The sequence below is a fragment of the Mus pahari genome, chromosome 5 (genome assembly GCF_900095145.1).
Source record: "Mus pahari chromosome 5, PAHARI_EIJ_v1.1, whole genome shotgun sequence".
NCBI lineage: Eukaryota > Metazoa > Chordata > Mammalia > Rodentia > Muridae > Mus > Mus pahari.
Genome location: NC_034594.1, coordinates 31748857 through 31765972, shown reverse-complemented (window position 1 = coordinate 31765972; position 17116 = coordinate 31748857). Strand labels below are relative to the sequence as shown.

The following is a 17116-nucleotide window of genomic DNA, read 5'->3' as shown; positions in this document are numbered from 1 at the left end:
AAAAAAAAAAAAGATTGTGTTGAGAACTCAAGATTTTAGTACTGATTTCTCATAAGAATTAAAATATAAAACAAGAGGGCTTGTCTATCCACCTTTCCAAGTTCTGAAGGGATGCTGTGCTATTGAATCATTGTTTTATATCAGCCACAACACAAAACAGTTTAGAGATCTTTTTCATATTTAAAAATTTACTATTAGATTTATTGTATAGAAACAAATGTGTTTGTAACTGTATTCAGAGTTCCATGGTTAAAAATATCTTTCTTGCTATGTAAGATTATAATAATAAAGATTAATATAAAGATGATAAATAGATAAGCAGTGGTGGTAGTTACTCTGTAATTACATGTTCTTTTGAAGAGTAAAGTACAAATTTTTGTCCTGTAGTTGGAGTTGACTGGTGCTTTCTGTCATCGTGAGTGAGGAAACAAGTTTATTTTGATGGCAATTTTGGAAAACATCTCTTAGGGAAGGTTTAATTTGATTTATTTTTATGGTATGTACGTGAGTGATGAGTTGTGGGGTGATGGGTATATACATGCCACAGTGTACATACGAAGGTCAGAGGACAACTCTGTGGAGTCAGGTCTCTCATTCACATTACAACCTCTTTACATCGGTTGCAGTGATCAGACACAGGGCCTCAGGCTTGCAGAGCAAGCACTTACCCTGCTAAGCCATCATGCTGCCCCATGCTTTTCTAGTCTATAGAGATAAGTTAGCCAACTAATATTTATATAGCCTTGTTGCATAATCAGCCCCAAGCTGCAAGGGATTTGGTTCTTGGAGTAATTTATTTAGGTAATACTGAAAGATTTACAAAGTACATCTTATATAGGATAGTAGAAGGCAGAGTTAAGCTTTTCATAATCATATTACCTCTGATAATGGCATTTAGAAGACAATTCATGGTTTGCATATTGTTAATGATCTTTAATTAGCAAAGCCAAAATACATTATTTGTACACAGGATTTGACAGAAAAGTTAGTTTCTGTAAGATGGTAGAGCTGAGTTAATGGGAAAGAGTGGAGTTTCAGTGATTGGGGAAACTGTGAACACTGCAAGACTGAGCTATGTATAGTAAGTAGAAAGTAGAAAAGTAAACACAGAAGGTAAAAAGATAGGAAAGAATGTTCCAGCTTTATTGCAAAGTTCAAATAGATATTTGTTAAAATGAAGAATCTGTCCATAAATTGCAAATGTTTCACCTGTTAATACTTTAAATGGTATCACAGTTGTTATTTCTGTTGGCGCCTTCATTTTTATCATACTTCAGGAAAGAAACAGTTTCATGTTCCTAAGTCTTAGTTGGAGTGCTTTTGCATTGCAATAATGCCGCTGTTCTTCTTTACCAGTTTCTACTTTAGATATTTGACACTGAACCAGAGTTGTAGAGGAATCAGTAGATTACATGCTGTGAAATAATTTGTTGTTCTTTGAAAAAGTCTTGGATGCAATTTATGAAGCATTTGCTTGATACTTATCAAATACTTGAGTGTGTATGGATATACACACATTGGTTGCCTTCTAGCTCCAAGAATTTAAACCTGAGACTGTATAAGACCAAACAAAAGAAATCTGAAATAATAGATTAACAAGGTTTTATACAAGTACATATGTAGAGTAATTTCATTATTGAGTTCTGTGTTCTCATTTTCCTTTGCTTGGAGCTGTTCTTTCAGGTTGATAATATTTGGAAGTGTTTTGCTTTGTTGATTTCATCTTGGTATACACACACACACAATATAGCTTTCTTCAGAAAAAGGAAGTGTTATATCATTTTATGTATGTTCAGGGAAAGCATATTTCTCTTGTTCAGCATTATTTAAGGAAAGTAGAATCTTATTATATTATAGTGTTTAGATTTTAACAATAGATTTTTAATATTTAGAACTAGCCTTTATGGTAAATAACTTAGAATGTAGTTTTTCTTACAGTAATTAACAATTATAAGCATTGATGGAATACAATGTGTGCTTTCCACCATAGAAGGATGAATCAAATTGTCATGAATTGCTTCACAGACTTTATTTATAGCATGAACACAAAATTGTTTCTTTAGCAATTTTGAAGCTTACTATTATAATCTAGTATGTAACTTGGGCTTGCTCTCATCTAATTTTAATTTTTTTGTTTCTAGGAAGAATAAATGATAGCAGAAGCATTTCACTATATGATATTTTTATTAATAAATGGGAGCAATGCTCTAATTTAAGTTTAGAACAACATTTTTCTCCTACCCCTACAGCCATGGTAGCAACTAGCATTTGTTTGTTTGTTTGCTTGCTTGTTTGTTTGTTTCCCCCCCCCCCCAAGATTTATTTATTTTATGTGAGTACACTGTTGCAATCTTCAGACACACCAGAAGAGGCCATCAGATTCCATTACAGATGGTTGTGAGCCACCATGTAGTTGCTGGGAATTAAACTCAGGACCTCTGGAAGAACAGTCAGTGCTCTTAACCACTGAGCCATTTCTCCAGCCCCCACAACTATCAGAAAATGATAGTTGAGTTCCACATCTTTAGAGTCTACATAAAGAAGATTTGTTTTTCTGTACCTGGCTTTACTATTTGTAATATCGTCTGGGTTTATCTGTGTTACTGTAAATGAAATGCTTTCTTATTTTTTAAGGCTGAATAATATTCCTTTATTATATACTATATTTCTTGATTCTTTGATCCACTGGTAGACATATACATGTCATTTTTAATGTCTTAGCTCTGGTGAATAAGTGACAGAACACAGAAGAGCTTCTTCTGGCCTCTTTAGATACCAGGTGTACATGTGGTGCAGATATATACATGTAGGCAAAGACATAAAATGGGCGTGTTGGCGCACGCCTTTAATCCCAGCACTCGGGAGGCAGAGGCAGGCGGATTTCTGAGTTCCAGGCCAGCCTGGTCTACAAAGTGAGTTCCAGGATAGCCATATGTATCCTTCATTGTCAAGAAGTATTGAAAGTATAGAGAATACAATTTAAATCTCCTGAAATCTTACCATTTTAGGTATAGCACTAGTATTTATATTTTGTTCTTCAGTGTCTATATAAATGCACATGTATATACATGCATATATTTGCATTAAGTACAGGATGTTTTTAAAAGGTAAAATTGGGATTATACCAGATAGGCTTTTTCAAAGATTATTTTTTTTAATATGGTAATATTATCTAAGTACTTAGTAGGTGTTAGCTATTTGTATGCATATTTGAGATTTAATAATAGTAACTTTGAGATACATTCAATCATTATAACTGAGATAGAGATCCGGTGTCTACTTACACATGTAGAGAAAGATCGGGTGAAGTGGCAGGATTACAGTATTTGAAGGGCTTTTATCATTACTTTTTGCAGAATGTTCTATGAATTCTTGTTTTAACTGTGTGATTATCAGCATAATTCTGGGTGTGAACAACTGGTTTGATATGTGCCTTACTCCAAATAATTCTCCCTACAGAAAAGTATGTATCCATCCAAGGAAGTGGATCAAAGTATTTGAAACAATGCTGTCACTATTATGTTTTACAGATAAACCACATAATCCTATGGTAAATGCTGGAGCAATTGTTGTGACTTCACTAATAAAGGTAAAATGTTGACATTTCTTTTTAACCTAGTAATTTTTTAGTAAATAAGTAATAAACATATGTTGTATTTTTTATATAGGACTATGATGATAAGTTTTCTCTTGGAATTGAGAAAATAGTCTTGTTATATTGGGTTAGGAATTTTATTTATCTCCCCTCCCCCAAATGTCATTTCAAGGACAAAATGAAAAACATGGTTCCCAACCATTAGTTGGGAAAAACATGAATCCCAAGTGTTAGTTAACTTCTGGATATAAAGCTTTGGCACGGATTTAAGAACTTTACAGATCAGTGGGAGTTGAAGTATTTCTTTTTAATGTTTTAATTTTTTTTTTTTTTTGCTTCTAGGAAGAATAAATGATAGCAGAAGCATTTTACTATATGACATTTTTATTAATAAATGGGAGCAATGCTCTAATTTAAGTTTAGAACAATATTTTTATATTAAAAACAATAAATTGTTTTATCCTCATAAGCTGGGATCACAGTTCTCATTTAAATTTGTTTCATTTGTTTTACTTATATCATGCCATAAGTAAAAGAAGTAAGCCTTCTTCCAATTATTACATTACTTAAGTTTTGATGTTTGCATTGTATGTTGACTTATTTATGTTAGTGTTTGTATCACTTTAATAATTGGAAGCTAAAGTTTTGAAATAAGTATTTCAAAATGGTTCTTTGTGTGCTTTCACACAATTTCAGATGTTTCCCATTTTTTTTTTATTTTATTTTAAATTTTTGGTTGTGTTACTTACTAAAATATATTTTATGTTTGGGACACTTATATGTTCGCCAGTAAATTTGTGCCTGTCCGTTCCAGGTTAGAACCAAACATAACTCATGGATTTGAACATGCAGTACTCTAGATGGGGTACTCTGAATACATACAGAATGCTAAAGGGTAAATTACAGGCTTAGAGCCCAGTTACAAAAATTAATTTAATTGCTATTCTAGAAGACCAATGTTAACTGTCAGTGAGTTTTAAAACAGAAAATTACTCTCTTAAGATATATGTCTATTTTAGGGCAGTGAATTACAAGCATTGGCCCACTTAATTTTTTTAACTCTAATAAAGTAGATTTATAGCCAGATATCTTTTAATGTAGCTGGTTTATATCTAGTTATACCGAGGTGAAGATTACTGTTGAAAATAGTAATGCAGTTATATACAAAGCAGGGCCCTGCCTTTAGGGGTCTTAAGTCTGAAATATACACAAATAAACTGAGTTCAGTAAATGTTACAATGAGAAATCTCGTTAATAATTCAGATTTGAGCAAGTAATAAATAAGAACTACGGAAAGTTAACCTACAATCTCTGCCAATGCTTAGCTTTAAAATACCACTAGAATGGCTCTAAACCATTTTTGGATCTTCACAAAATGCCCAAATTCCATGATATTTTAATGGGTTCCCTAATCTTCTGAAAGATGATTCACGAATTCCAGCTTAAAAACTGCCACAGTGGTGGGTCTGTCAGAACTTCAAGGTTCCTCAGCTATATAGTGACTTAGGGTAGACTGGGAGGCTTGAAGAGAGTGAGACCATGCTACGGGAAGTAAGATCCTGTCACAAAGGGGGTGGTCACTTTGGAGAAGATTAACACTGCACACCAATAGGTTTCTCTTTAGATGGCAGACAGATGTAAATGATTTACCAAACCCCTCCTTAACTGCATGCAGTTAAAATCCTTTTGTTAATGATCCATGGGCTCAGTCAAGTACATTGATATGCTGTTGCATGTGGAAATTGCATGCCTTGTCATACTTGCCATCATTTCATTACTGTCGTTTATCATGGTCAGTCATATGTCATGAACCATATTGATCCACATTAGCATAATTTGAAACAATAAAGAAACAAAGACGACATAGATGCGGTTCAGTGTCTAATAGTACAGAAAAGTCATCTTGTATTTGAAAATTTGATGCTTTAAATTTGTAAGATTTTAAATTACCAGGAAAGTTGCTAATTCATATTTAAGCTCATTATCTTTGAGTCTCTACTTTCAGACTGTTGCACAAGTTTTTTTCTTAATTGAACATAATGCAAATATTAAAAGATAGAGCATGATAGAGCTGTAAAACTGCCCTCAAAAAAAAGACGTTCCTTAGCCTTTTTTAAAGAAAGAGTAGATTTATTAAGTATCTGTATGCAGTCTTTGTATGATAAGACATTGATGACTTGGTAGTTATTTGAAGATGAGGTAATAAAATCATAGCCAAAGAGCCCAGTTGTCTTCCTTATTGGGAATGGACACTGGATGGGTTTATCATCAGTAGAATCTGGTTTTGAGCTCAGTCTGAGTTCTGTCATTTATTAGAATTTACTGTGCTATATATAACAGGTGATTGCCATTTCAATTACTGATATCTTTGACATTAGCAGTTATAAAGGCAGAAATACTGTGTTATTGTAGCTTATTCACAGATAGTGATTTGTTTGCCTAAAGGCTGCATCCGTTTTTTAAATGTGTATATGTAGTCACTACTTAAACACTAGTTGGTGCCTGCTATCTGGGCACAAACAGGCTCCGAGGAACTTAAACTTGAGTGCCTAAAGCATGCACATTCCTATGGCTGCTAGAGGTAATCATGCTTTTAAGATCTTTTTAAGATGTTTTGATGTTGATTTTTTTTTGTTTTTGTCTTTCCAGTTTGGGGCTTTGTTATGGTACCATTGCAACAAATCTCATGTTACACGCCTCCAAAAAAAAGTAGAGTCTTTAGTAAGACTCTTTATTTCATAATTTTGTAGTATTGATATTTTTTCCTTGTAGGATTGGTGGTGATCCTCAGGAAATGGGGGAAGAGGCAGAGCAAGTGTTCAAAAGGATTAGCAGATTGTGGAAAAAGGAGGATTTGGACAGAAGGAACCTGTTGCATTAATTCTTAACCACTAAGCTTATAGGAAAACTCCAATATTTAAAATTTTAAACAAAGCTATATAGGTAAATACCTTTTTAAAAACAAATGTAATTTTACACTTAAAATGCACATAATTAAAAAGGCATAAGGGTTACTATTATTCGCTTTTTCCTCTGGTAGCTACTAACTTTAAGGGAGTAGTTTTGTTTCAGTCTGTTTGATTTCATGATGATAATGTGTGATTGTTTGGTTTAAATAAAAGAATAAAAATAAGAGAAATAGTTATGTTTAGGTAAAAAAGCATATTTCACATGTTTTGGTTTTCAGTGATTAAAAACTTTACCTAATTTTAGCTTAAAAGTTAAAGTATGATGCCTTGCGCTGGGAAACTGAGGGCAACATTACAAAATAATTGTCACTATTGCATTTTTTCAATTTTAGAAATATAGTAAACCACATGGCTTTTTATATTTATGTCTCTTCTAGTAGTTGTTTCTAAGTTTTATTACTTTAAAAAGTTTGGTTTTGTGTGGGGGTGTATTTTCTGTTTTAAGAAGGAGTGATTTTTTTTAATTAAAAATTAAACATTTTAAATTGTTGCTCCATAAACTCAAGGCAAGTTTAATTGATCTATATGCTATTCTCCATTTGCCCTATTAGCTGTAATCTGGCAGGTATCTTGTAAAGCCTGCGTTCTGAGATGGTCTGTCGCTTTAGTAGTACAAGTAGTAGTGCATGATGCCCTAGGCTTGGTACAATTAGCACAGGAATTTAGTGCTGTATTTACTTGAGACACATTTGAGGGATTCTTTTTTTTTTTTTCCTCTTAATCGAAAGGTAGATTATTTCCAACTAACTTAATTGTTCTGTTCCTTTATTTTTAGAAATAATTTATAAAAATACTAGCTCCTAGCAGGGCACAGAGGCTCATGTCCTTATGCCAGCACTCTGCAGCAGTATTTACATCTTTAGTTCTGGGACAGTCAGAGCTAACAGGGCTTTGTCTCCAAATGGCCCTGAAACCCAGATCTAGAACAGCCTTCTTACTTTTTATTTATACTGATTTGGAGTGTAGTAATGTTTAGTTACAGATGATTTTCTGTGGCAAGATCAAACCAAAACTATTTTATAAAATCATTTTCTATCACCTTTTCCTTTTTCTTCTGTGATCTCTAATATTTAATTAGCACGCTCACTCTTTATGCCTATAGTATGTTTCATAATAACTGATTAACATTGGCTGTTTAATGAGACATTTTTAGTGTTGCCAAGTATATTTGTTACATGTGTGAATTCATTCATGAATGTGTTATAAAACCAGATATAAAAATACTTTGACATTCTTTCAGGGTTTTGTTTTTTGTTTTTTTGTTTTTTTTTTTTGTTTTTTTTTTGTTTTTTTTTTTTTTTTGAGACAGGGTTTCTCTGTATAGCCCTGGCTGTCCTGGAACTCACTTTGTAGACCAGGCTGGCCTGGAACTCAGAAATCCTCCTGCCTCTTTATAATGCTTTCAATTTATTTTTTCTAATGCTGCAAGCTTTGTACCCTGGGCCATCTCCCTGGCACTTAAATTAATTGTTTTAATAGACAGAGTAAAGCTTTTTCACCTTTGTTAAAAAATTCCCACTTACACTTTGCTTCAAGAGATGTCAATTCTATAGTTCAATAGGCATGTTTATAGAAGTTAAATTATATGTTTTTCTACTCTCTTTTATTCTTTTCAAACAGACCATGGTTTGCTTTTAGAACATTTAGTCAATACATTAGAATTTTTAAATATATTTTGTCCAGTTTTGTTTCTTAAAAATTCTTCCAATTATATTTACTATAAATTTCTGTGAGATTTTCTAGAATTAAAATAATATAACATGTAACAATGCTTGTCATTTGATCTTTATGCTGAAGTAAACATATCCTGGTCCATGAGGGATTAAGGGCAGAAGCATTAGTAGTTGGAGAATATTAATTACTTTCCATATTTATTTTCTATATGCCCTTCTTAAAATAATTTGCTTTTGGGTTTAGGTAGTTCCCATTGTTCAGATGAAAGGCCATCTTTTGTATGTATAATGAGACAATACTTTAAAGTACTGAAGTTAGCGGTTTTGAGTCTCTGAATCAATCACTCAGTACCTGGTTCTAAGTTGTATTACCAGTAACAGTATTGTAGGTTATTGCCATTCAGGGTTCAAAATAATTGAAATGAGGCTTTGAAAAGTTCAGCTTAAGTACAATATTGCTTGCTATGTGATAAGGTTCAGGTATGTAAAGGATTAGGTAATATTGCTCTAACAAACCTTGTTCTGGTCAGTCTACACATTAGCTATGAGCAAGAATGTCTATATAAACTATAGGGTGAGAATTCTTACTCTGTTCTGGCACTAGAAAGTATAAATTTGCATATGAATTAAAATCGGTTATGCTTTTGAAGACCAAAGAAAATGCTCTAAAAAGTAATATTACAAATTAGCATGTAAGATGATTAACAAGTCATCTTTTTTTCAAACATTTTACCTTGATAAATCCAATCATGAATGAAATAGAATAACCCGCCTTGTTTATTACCTCGTCCCTGCTTCAGTTATATAATGTCTGTTCCTTCACCCCTTTCAACTTACTATGCCATAGCAAATTGATTTTAATTCTTTCAGTTTATCTTCAGTTTGTCAGTGCACATTTACTCTTTTATGTGTATATTTGTTTTGCTCCTAAGAGCTTTGAAGAAAAGCTTTTACTGTAACACTTCAAAATTAAAATATTAAAGTTAGGTTTCATTTGTCTGATCTGTTACATGAAACCTTTTCAAGATATATGGGGACAACTAATATGTAAAGATTTAGGTTAAACAATATTTTCAGGGTAGATAATAACAAAAACTAATCAAATGGTATTATATTTAAATGGGAAAGAGGTACTCTTTAGCCCACATGATCATCCAGTTTTTTTATTTTCCCCCACTTGTATAAATCTTCTTAGGGCATTTCAGGTGCCTATTAAAAACATCATTTAGAAATAGATACTGGATGCAATAAATAATAAAGATTTTTTTGAAACAATTTAAAGGCAAAATTTAATTTGTAAGCCATAAAATAGACCAAGTATATGAGCAAGTTTAGAGTTGAAATGGTTTTTGTTTTTAAATTTTTTTATATTTGATAGCTCAACAAAGAAAATTTCTATGAATTTTACAGGGTTCCGCTTAGGTCATAGAATGAAAGTTCAATGTAACTTGTTTGTTTCATATTGATAAGTTGTGTAATCAGTGATCTATCCATGCGACAGCACATTATAAATGCTGACATCCTTTCCAAAAGTTGTGCTTTTTTTTTTTTCTTTTTGTGCTTTTTCTGAGGTTGAAAAGGTTTTTGTGGCTTAAATGTTGTTACATATTTTACAGCATTAGGATCTATGGAATATTTTGACAACTGCAACAGTTCAATGAAGTTGGTAATTTCTTCTTTTAATTATTTTTCATTGAACAGCTTTGGAGTTACATGTCTACATTTTAAATTCTGGTATAAGAAAGTTTTTAAAATGTTGGGGTGCTTTAGAAAAAATATATAGGGGTTTCAATCTATTTGTCATTAAGTTACTCTTACATTGTTAAGTTTTGTTAATGTCTGATTTTGGTCACATAGTTTGGTGTTGCTTCTTGTTCTGGTTATATACTTGTGATTGACTGTACTTTCTTAAATAACTTCATTTGTAGTGTTTTAAATATTTATCAGTCATAACTTGACCTTCTCATAGGGAGAATGGACCTGGCTTTATTCAGTAGATGACACTGGAACAAAGTCCCTGTAACAACATTCCAAATTACAATACTTTGGAACTTTGAGCATAGATTCTTAACAAATTGCTTTTTTTAAATGGTTGTCAAATTACTTTATTTGAATCCTGTTTTAGAAATTAGAGATGTATTGTTTCTATTGGGTGCATATCACCAATTAATACGTTTGATTTCAGATCTACAGCTTACTGCTTTGTAAACTTCGTCGAGGTAAAATGAAACCATTTGGCTACTTGAACTGATCTCCACTACCTAGGCGTTTTTCTAATGACATTTGCTAGAAGTAATGAAACAATACATCTTCCACAATCTGAATTGGCATAATGTTAAATATAATAAAAGATAATTTTTAGAACTGTGTAGTAAAAATTATTTAACTCAAACATTGTTATAATTGAGAGTTACTGAGGATAGAACTTTCTCCATGTTAGTATAATATAGCCAGTATTTTGCATATATTAGAAGTAGAATAGGTCAGTTTGTAACAACTCAGTTTTCTAACTCAATAATGGTTAAAGAGTTTGATTTTTTTAAAAATTCATTTTTCTTAACTGAAAATCATGTTTTATAAATTCTTAATTACGTTTTAAGGGTGAACTTTTAAGTTTTTGAAACAAATCATGTGCTGTTTCAAAGATAAGGGGTTTCCAGCATAACTTGTATTCTGTAACTCTGGGATTAGTAAATAGATTTTTAAAATATATATTCCCTTTGTAATTTTTTATTTTTTTCAACATATGGGTATTGACATGTATAAAAGTTTAAATATAAAGTTACTTTAGAAGGATTTCCTAGATGTAAAAGTACTGTGCAGTGCATTGATTACAATGGTAGTGGCTTGACGTATGTATGTATTAGCCTCATTCCCAACATGTGTCGTGTCTGTATTAAAATGCTTGCCTTTCATTTCTTTTCAGCAAGGAGTAAATAATGCTGAGAAGTTTGACTACGTAAGTATTAACACCAGACTATGATTATGCTTAATGTTCCTCCAGTAGTTAATTTTGGTTAATAAACTTCTGATTTGGTTTGTAGGTGATGCAATTTTTGAATAAGATGGCTGGTAATGAATATGTTGGATTCAGTAATGCAACGTGAGTCTAATTTGTATTTTGGGTTTTTACACTTGATCAAAATTCTTTAAATTAACTGACTATAAAATTTTTAATACTGTTTTACTTTTTATGTAAACACATTCACATAGACACACGTATGTATGTGTGAGGCCTAGAACTTACTTCAGTGAATAGGTAATTATTCAGAATTTGGTCATTAGAAGGTAATCAGGTCTAAGAAACATTGAAAAATGCTTTTCAAAAGTTTTAATAAATGTTATATTGATAACTGTAGAGTCCGAAGCAACCTCAGGTTTATCTCAAAATACCTGAGCTTGTTTTCCTTTTGACTCTAATACCTGTCTTACCTCATTTCTCTATGCCTGACTAACTTGAGTTTTTTTAACCCAGTTTTTTAGTTTGAAAGTTTCAGTCTACAGAAAAATTGAAAGAATGAACAAAGGATATGTCTTGTCTCTTCTGTTCTTTTCATTTGTAAAGATCTTAATTTGTGTGTGTGTGTATTTTGTTGTATTTTTGTGGGTGTGAACTTAGATATGCATATGTATGGCTGTCAGTTTAATATTGAGTGTATTTCCTTAGTTGCTGTCCACATTTATTTTTTATTTTGGGACAGTCTGTCACTGAATTAGAAACAATTGATTTGGCTGTCTGAGGGGTCTCCCTGTTTCTGTCCCTCGAGCTCTGGGGTTACAAGTCAGTGAGTACCACCATGCTAGCTTTTTAGTTGGGCTCTGGGAACTTGATCTCAGATCTCAGCACTTTACCAAGTGAGCCATCTCCCCAGCCTATTCCTTTATGGGTGGTGGGAGGGCAGGGGAGGAGAGAGAAGTGGGGGAGAGAGAGATTGTTTATAATTAGATGTTTGTAAATAGAGATATATCCAGATTTTTTTTTGCTGAATCGTTTGAAATCATGATATTGTTTATACTTGTGTGTGTGTGTGTGTGTACACATATATATGTATATATATTATTTATAAGTTGTGTGTTTAAAAGGTATGTGCGTGTCTGTGTTAGGATGCCAATGGAAGCCAGAAAAGGGGATCAGATCCCTTGGAGCTGGAGATAAGTTAGTGTGAACCAACTAAGGAAGCCATGCCCTGCTCCTCTGTAAAAGCAGCAAATGTTCTCAAACACTCTGCCACCTCTTCAGCTTTGTCATTAACTTACATAATACATTCAAGAATGGAACATTAATAATTTTCTAAAATGATGTTAACTCAAATGAATGTCATTTAGACATTCATAATCAAATTTGAGCTAATCAAATTTGTATATTTGTTACTGTTTAGTCTCTAAAGCAGAACAGTTTAATTTCTAGATCCTTACATTTAAATTTTTCTTTTGTGAGGATTGTATTTTTGTTTATTAATTTATTTTTGAAGATGAGGCTTTTAAAGAGCAGGACAGACGGGTTATTTCCTTTGGAAGGACCAAGGGTTGCTGCTGCCACCTAGGTTAGCCAGGAAGCTTTCGGGAGATGTCATAAGGAGTTCTGTTCTTTCAGGAAGTTAAGTTCTGTTTGTTTGTTTGTTTGTTTGTTCGTTTGTTAACAAACTGAGCCTTGTAGCACAGGCAAATCCTAGCTAATCCGCAGGCTGTTAGGGCTAGCCTGGATAACTGAGCAAAACTGTCTCCAAATGATAAGTAAAAGGAGGGCTGGGGAAATGATGGCTCATTGGTAGAGCACTCATGTGAGTGCCTCATCGATTCTCTAGTGCCAGGAAAGAAAGGAGGGAAAAACAGGTTAAGAGCTTTTAGACATTTATTACTGTTTTCTTACCATAGACATGTTAAAACTAATACTGAATGTCACTCATTTCTGTGACTACTCAGCAGAAATAATATTCTGCTTGTGGACTCTAGTTTCATGGTAATTCATTCTCTTTAACTCTCCCAGGGATCTCTTTGTAGACTGTATTATAGAAAGCTTTAAGGCAAGACTTCTATGTCGATTCTGTTTCCTGTGAAAGGTTTATGTTTGACCATATAACTCCTACTTGAATGCAGGCTTTCTTCAGCTCATTTCAGTAGTCTGCTATTTCACTCCTTTTTCTTTCCCTTTCCCCAACTACTGTCAGAATTATCCTTTCAAATACAGATCTGACTGGAAAACTTGTTTAAGTCTTCCAGCTTGTGTTTTTTGTTTTGACATTTAATACCTCTAAAATATTGGTCCCAAGGGTTATTAGAAAGATAAGATGGCTCATGGGTAAGATCTGTGGTTAGTCTTCCAGGGGACCTGGTGACCTCTTCTGACTACCATGGAAACAAAGCGCACAAGTGCTACATAAATATATGCAGACAAATCACACATAACATTAAAAAATACTTCACATCTGAGCTATAGTGATGCACGCCTTTAATCCCAGCACTTGACTGGTAGAGGCAGGCGAATTGCTGAGTTCAAGGCCAACCTGGTCTACAAAGCAAGTTCTAGAGGACAGCCAGGGTGACATACAATGTCTTGAAAAATAAAAAGCAACAATAAAAGAATTGTCCTGGAGGTTCTATTTTCATACTTTTGTAATTGCTCCTGCTTCATGGATCATGACACTTTAATCCAGTGACTGTTCCAGGTTCCATTTTATGTTCCTGACATTCCTGTCAACTCCCTCAGGATTCTACAAGATAGCTTGTGATTCTACAAGCCATTTTAATTTTCTTTAAAATCACTGAAAGTGATGGCCAATTTTGGCATTAACTTCTTTGTTCAGAATGTATGAAGTTTAGAAAGGATGAGTTGATATCACTCCTTTCATAGTGAGAAAAGGCTTACTACCCAAGGGGATGTAACTGTTCTGTTGAGAGAATCCAATAGTCCTGAGTGTTAGATCACGTCTTTATACTGTACTTTTGCTATATAATTCAAGAGCAATCATAATTTTTTTTCTTCTAGGTTTCAATCTGAACGAGAAAGTGGAGATCGAAATTTTGCAATAGGATATTACTTAAAAGAAAAGAAGGTTTTACAATTTTTTCTATTCAAAGTTACTTTTATTTAATGAAATGACATCTAAGAACTCTACATTAGCCTTTAATTATATAAAGTGAAAAGTTTTTACAAAGCACTCTTGAGTCAGTGTTATTAGCAAATTACTCATGTTAATATTTAATTGATTTTATGTATTTGGCAGTATTAAAATATTTGACTATATTAGTGCAAATACTGGTCAGTTTGTTTCTTTTTTTAAGTGCAATATCTGACTAGTGTCAATAAACCTTTATTTTTTAAAGAACTTTAAGATTCTGTATGATTATAAATCACAAATTGTTTAATCTTTGCCCCTTAAAATAGAATTTAGGATTTTATGTAACATGATGTAAATTTATTTTATAATTATACTCATTTATGAACTCCATACTATTCTGATGGCAAAGTGAAACATCTTATATACCTTAAAGTTAATACTGATGTATTTTATTGTGTGCTCTTTTTGTGTTTGCCTGTTTCCCTGTTTTTTCATTGCTTTCCCATATTTTTGGATTTTGCTCTTTTCCAGTGTTTTCCAGAAGGCACAGACATGGTTGGGATACTAGATTTTTATTTCCAGGTAATCTTTACTTTGAGTTGTATGAATTATCTTTATAAGTAAATAGCTGTATCACATTTTACAAAATATAGATGTCTTAGAAATCCTGACTCAAGGCTATGAGAAATTAAATTTCCATTGACTTTCAAGGGATGTTATGAAAGGCTGCTTCGTGTCCATATGTCCTAAGAATCTACACGTGAGAATGGAAGATGGGAAACAGTGTAGAAATACATTTAGATGAAGATGGACAGTTTCAAAAACTGGTTTCTCTTGTTGTGTTATTTAGTTTTTATATTTTGCCTTGGGAAAACTTTGGTTTTCAGAGTGTTTCTAGCAGCATTTTGAAGTGTCATTCTTTTTTGCTGTCTTGCTATCCTCTAACTGCATTTTTTGATCTGATTTCATTGCTGCTGAGAATTATTCAGCACATGCCTAGTGTCATGTAGTATGCCTGTGCCTCTAAGTTAATTCTCCATATCTTTATCATGTTGGGAAATTCCCACACATATAACTTCCTACGGTACAGACATCAGTTTAGTAGTCTTGGAAATCCTCCATAACCCATAATTTTTATCTAATAAAGCTGTAATGTGGAGATGTGTGGACTACATTTTTAATTTTGTAGTTTACTTTGTATTTGTCTCTACCTATGAAGGTGCTTTGATTTTTAACTGTATAGTATCTTTAGAAGATTCCCATTTACTCAGTGTGAGGGCCGTAGTGGGGATTCAGTATTTCCCTACATAGGTAGTAATAATGGGAATTTAAATCCTCCCTGACAAGCAAAATTCTGATTAATACTAAGTGTAAATTAAGAATTAATCATGGAAATTTAAATTTTAGTTCTGAAAATATTTCCCTAGTCAGGCAGTGATAATAGGAATCTGAAGCCCCCTTTCTCTGTTGCGATGAGTCTGACTGGCCTCCAACTCACACTTCTGGCAATGCTGGGATTGATGGTTTCAACCATATGTGACTAAATGTTACTTCTTTTAGAAACCATTTTCCTGTTAAGTCTTTTGCTCTGTGGGCCAGTGTAACAACTTGATTAAGGAAGCTACTCTTCCCCCTTGGTTGCTGCTAATTGAAAATAAAATGTGAGGGAACAGAATTTTAGTTTTATGGATAACTTTGGGTTTAGTGAGGTAAATTATTAATGCTGTTATTGCTATATTTCAATGCTGGGGATCAAACTCATGGCTTTGTTAACATGAAAGACGAGTGTGCCATTGCTCAGTATACCCTTGGCTTTATTTTGCTTACCTTGATAACATTTACATGCAAACATTTTATTATTTTCTTTTTAAGATTTCTTTTTTTATTAGATATTTTCTTTATTTACATTTCAAATGTTAACCCCTTTCCTAGTTTCCCCTCCGAAAATCCCCTATTCCCCTTCCCCTGCCTCCCAACCCACCCACTTCTATTCCTGGTCCTGGCATTCCCCTATACTGGGACATAGAACCTTCATAGGACCAAGGGCCTCTCCTCCCATTGATGACCAACTAGGCCATCCTCTGCCACATTTATAGCTAGAACCACAAGTTCCACCATGTATTTTCTTTTGATTGATGGTATAGTTCCAAGGAGCTCTGAGGGTACTGGTTAGTTCATAATTGATTTTCGGTCTATGGGGCTTCAGTCCCCTTCAGCTCCCTGGGTATTTCTCTTGCTCCTTCATTGGGGACCTTGTGCTCCGTCCAATGGATGACTGTAAACATCCACTTCTGTATTTGACAGGCACTGGCAGAGCCTCGAAGGACACAGCTATATCAGGCTCCTGTCAGCAGGCTCTTGTTGGCATCTGCCTAGTGTATGGGCTTGGTGGTTGTTTATGGGGTAGATCCCCAAGTGGGACAGTCTCTGGATGGTCTTTCCTTCAGGCTCTGCTCCGAACTTTGTCTCTGTAACTCCTTCCATTGGTATTTTGTTCCCCTCTGTAACTCCTCCCGTGGGTATTTTGTTCCCTGTTCTAAGGAAGGAAGGAAGGAAGTATCCACACTTTGGTCTTCCTTCTTCTTGAGTTTCATGTGTTTTGCAAATTGTATCTCGGGTATTCTAAGTTTCTGGGCTACTATAAGTGTATATCATATGAGTTCTTTTGTGATTGGATTACCTCACTCAGGATGCTATCCTCCAGATCCATCCATTTGCCTAAGAATTCCATAAATTCATTGTTTTTAATAGCTGAGTAGTACTCCATTGTACAAATGTACCACATTTTCTGTATCCGTTCCTCTGTTGAGGGACATCTGG

General features: G+C 33.5%; 1 protein-coding gene across 5 annotated transcripts in view; it reads left to right on the top strand.

Annotated features, from left to right (window-relative positions):
* Gls (glutaminase) overlaps positions 1-17116 on the top strand; it is a 74784-nt gene that overhangs the window by 24425 nt on the left and 33243 nt on the right. For 4 of the 5 annotated variants that reach the window (XM_021197367.2, XM_029538856.1, XM_021197368.2 and 1 more), the window contains 5 exons: positions 3531-3589; positions 11164-11196; positions 11282-11340; positions 14224-14290; positions 14828-14878. In XM_021197367.2, the coding sequence (XP_021053026.1) occupies positions 3531-3589; positions 11164-11196; positions 11282-11340; positions 14224-14290; positions 14828-14878 (269 nt within the window). Of the gene's footprint in view, positions 1-3530; positions 3590-7915; positions 9904-11163; positions 11197-11281; positions 11341-14223; positions 14291-14827; positions 14879-17116 lie in introns of those variants that run through there. The other variant, XM_029538857.1, reaches the window with a different exon arrangement.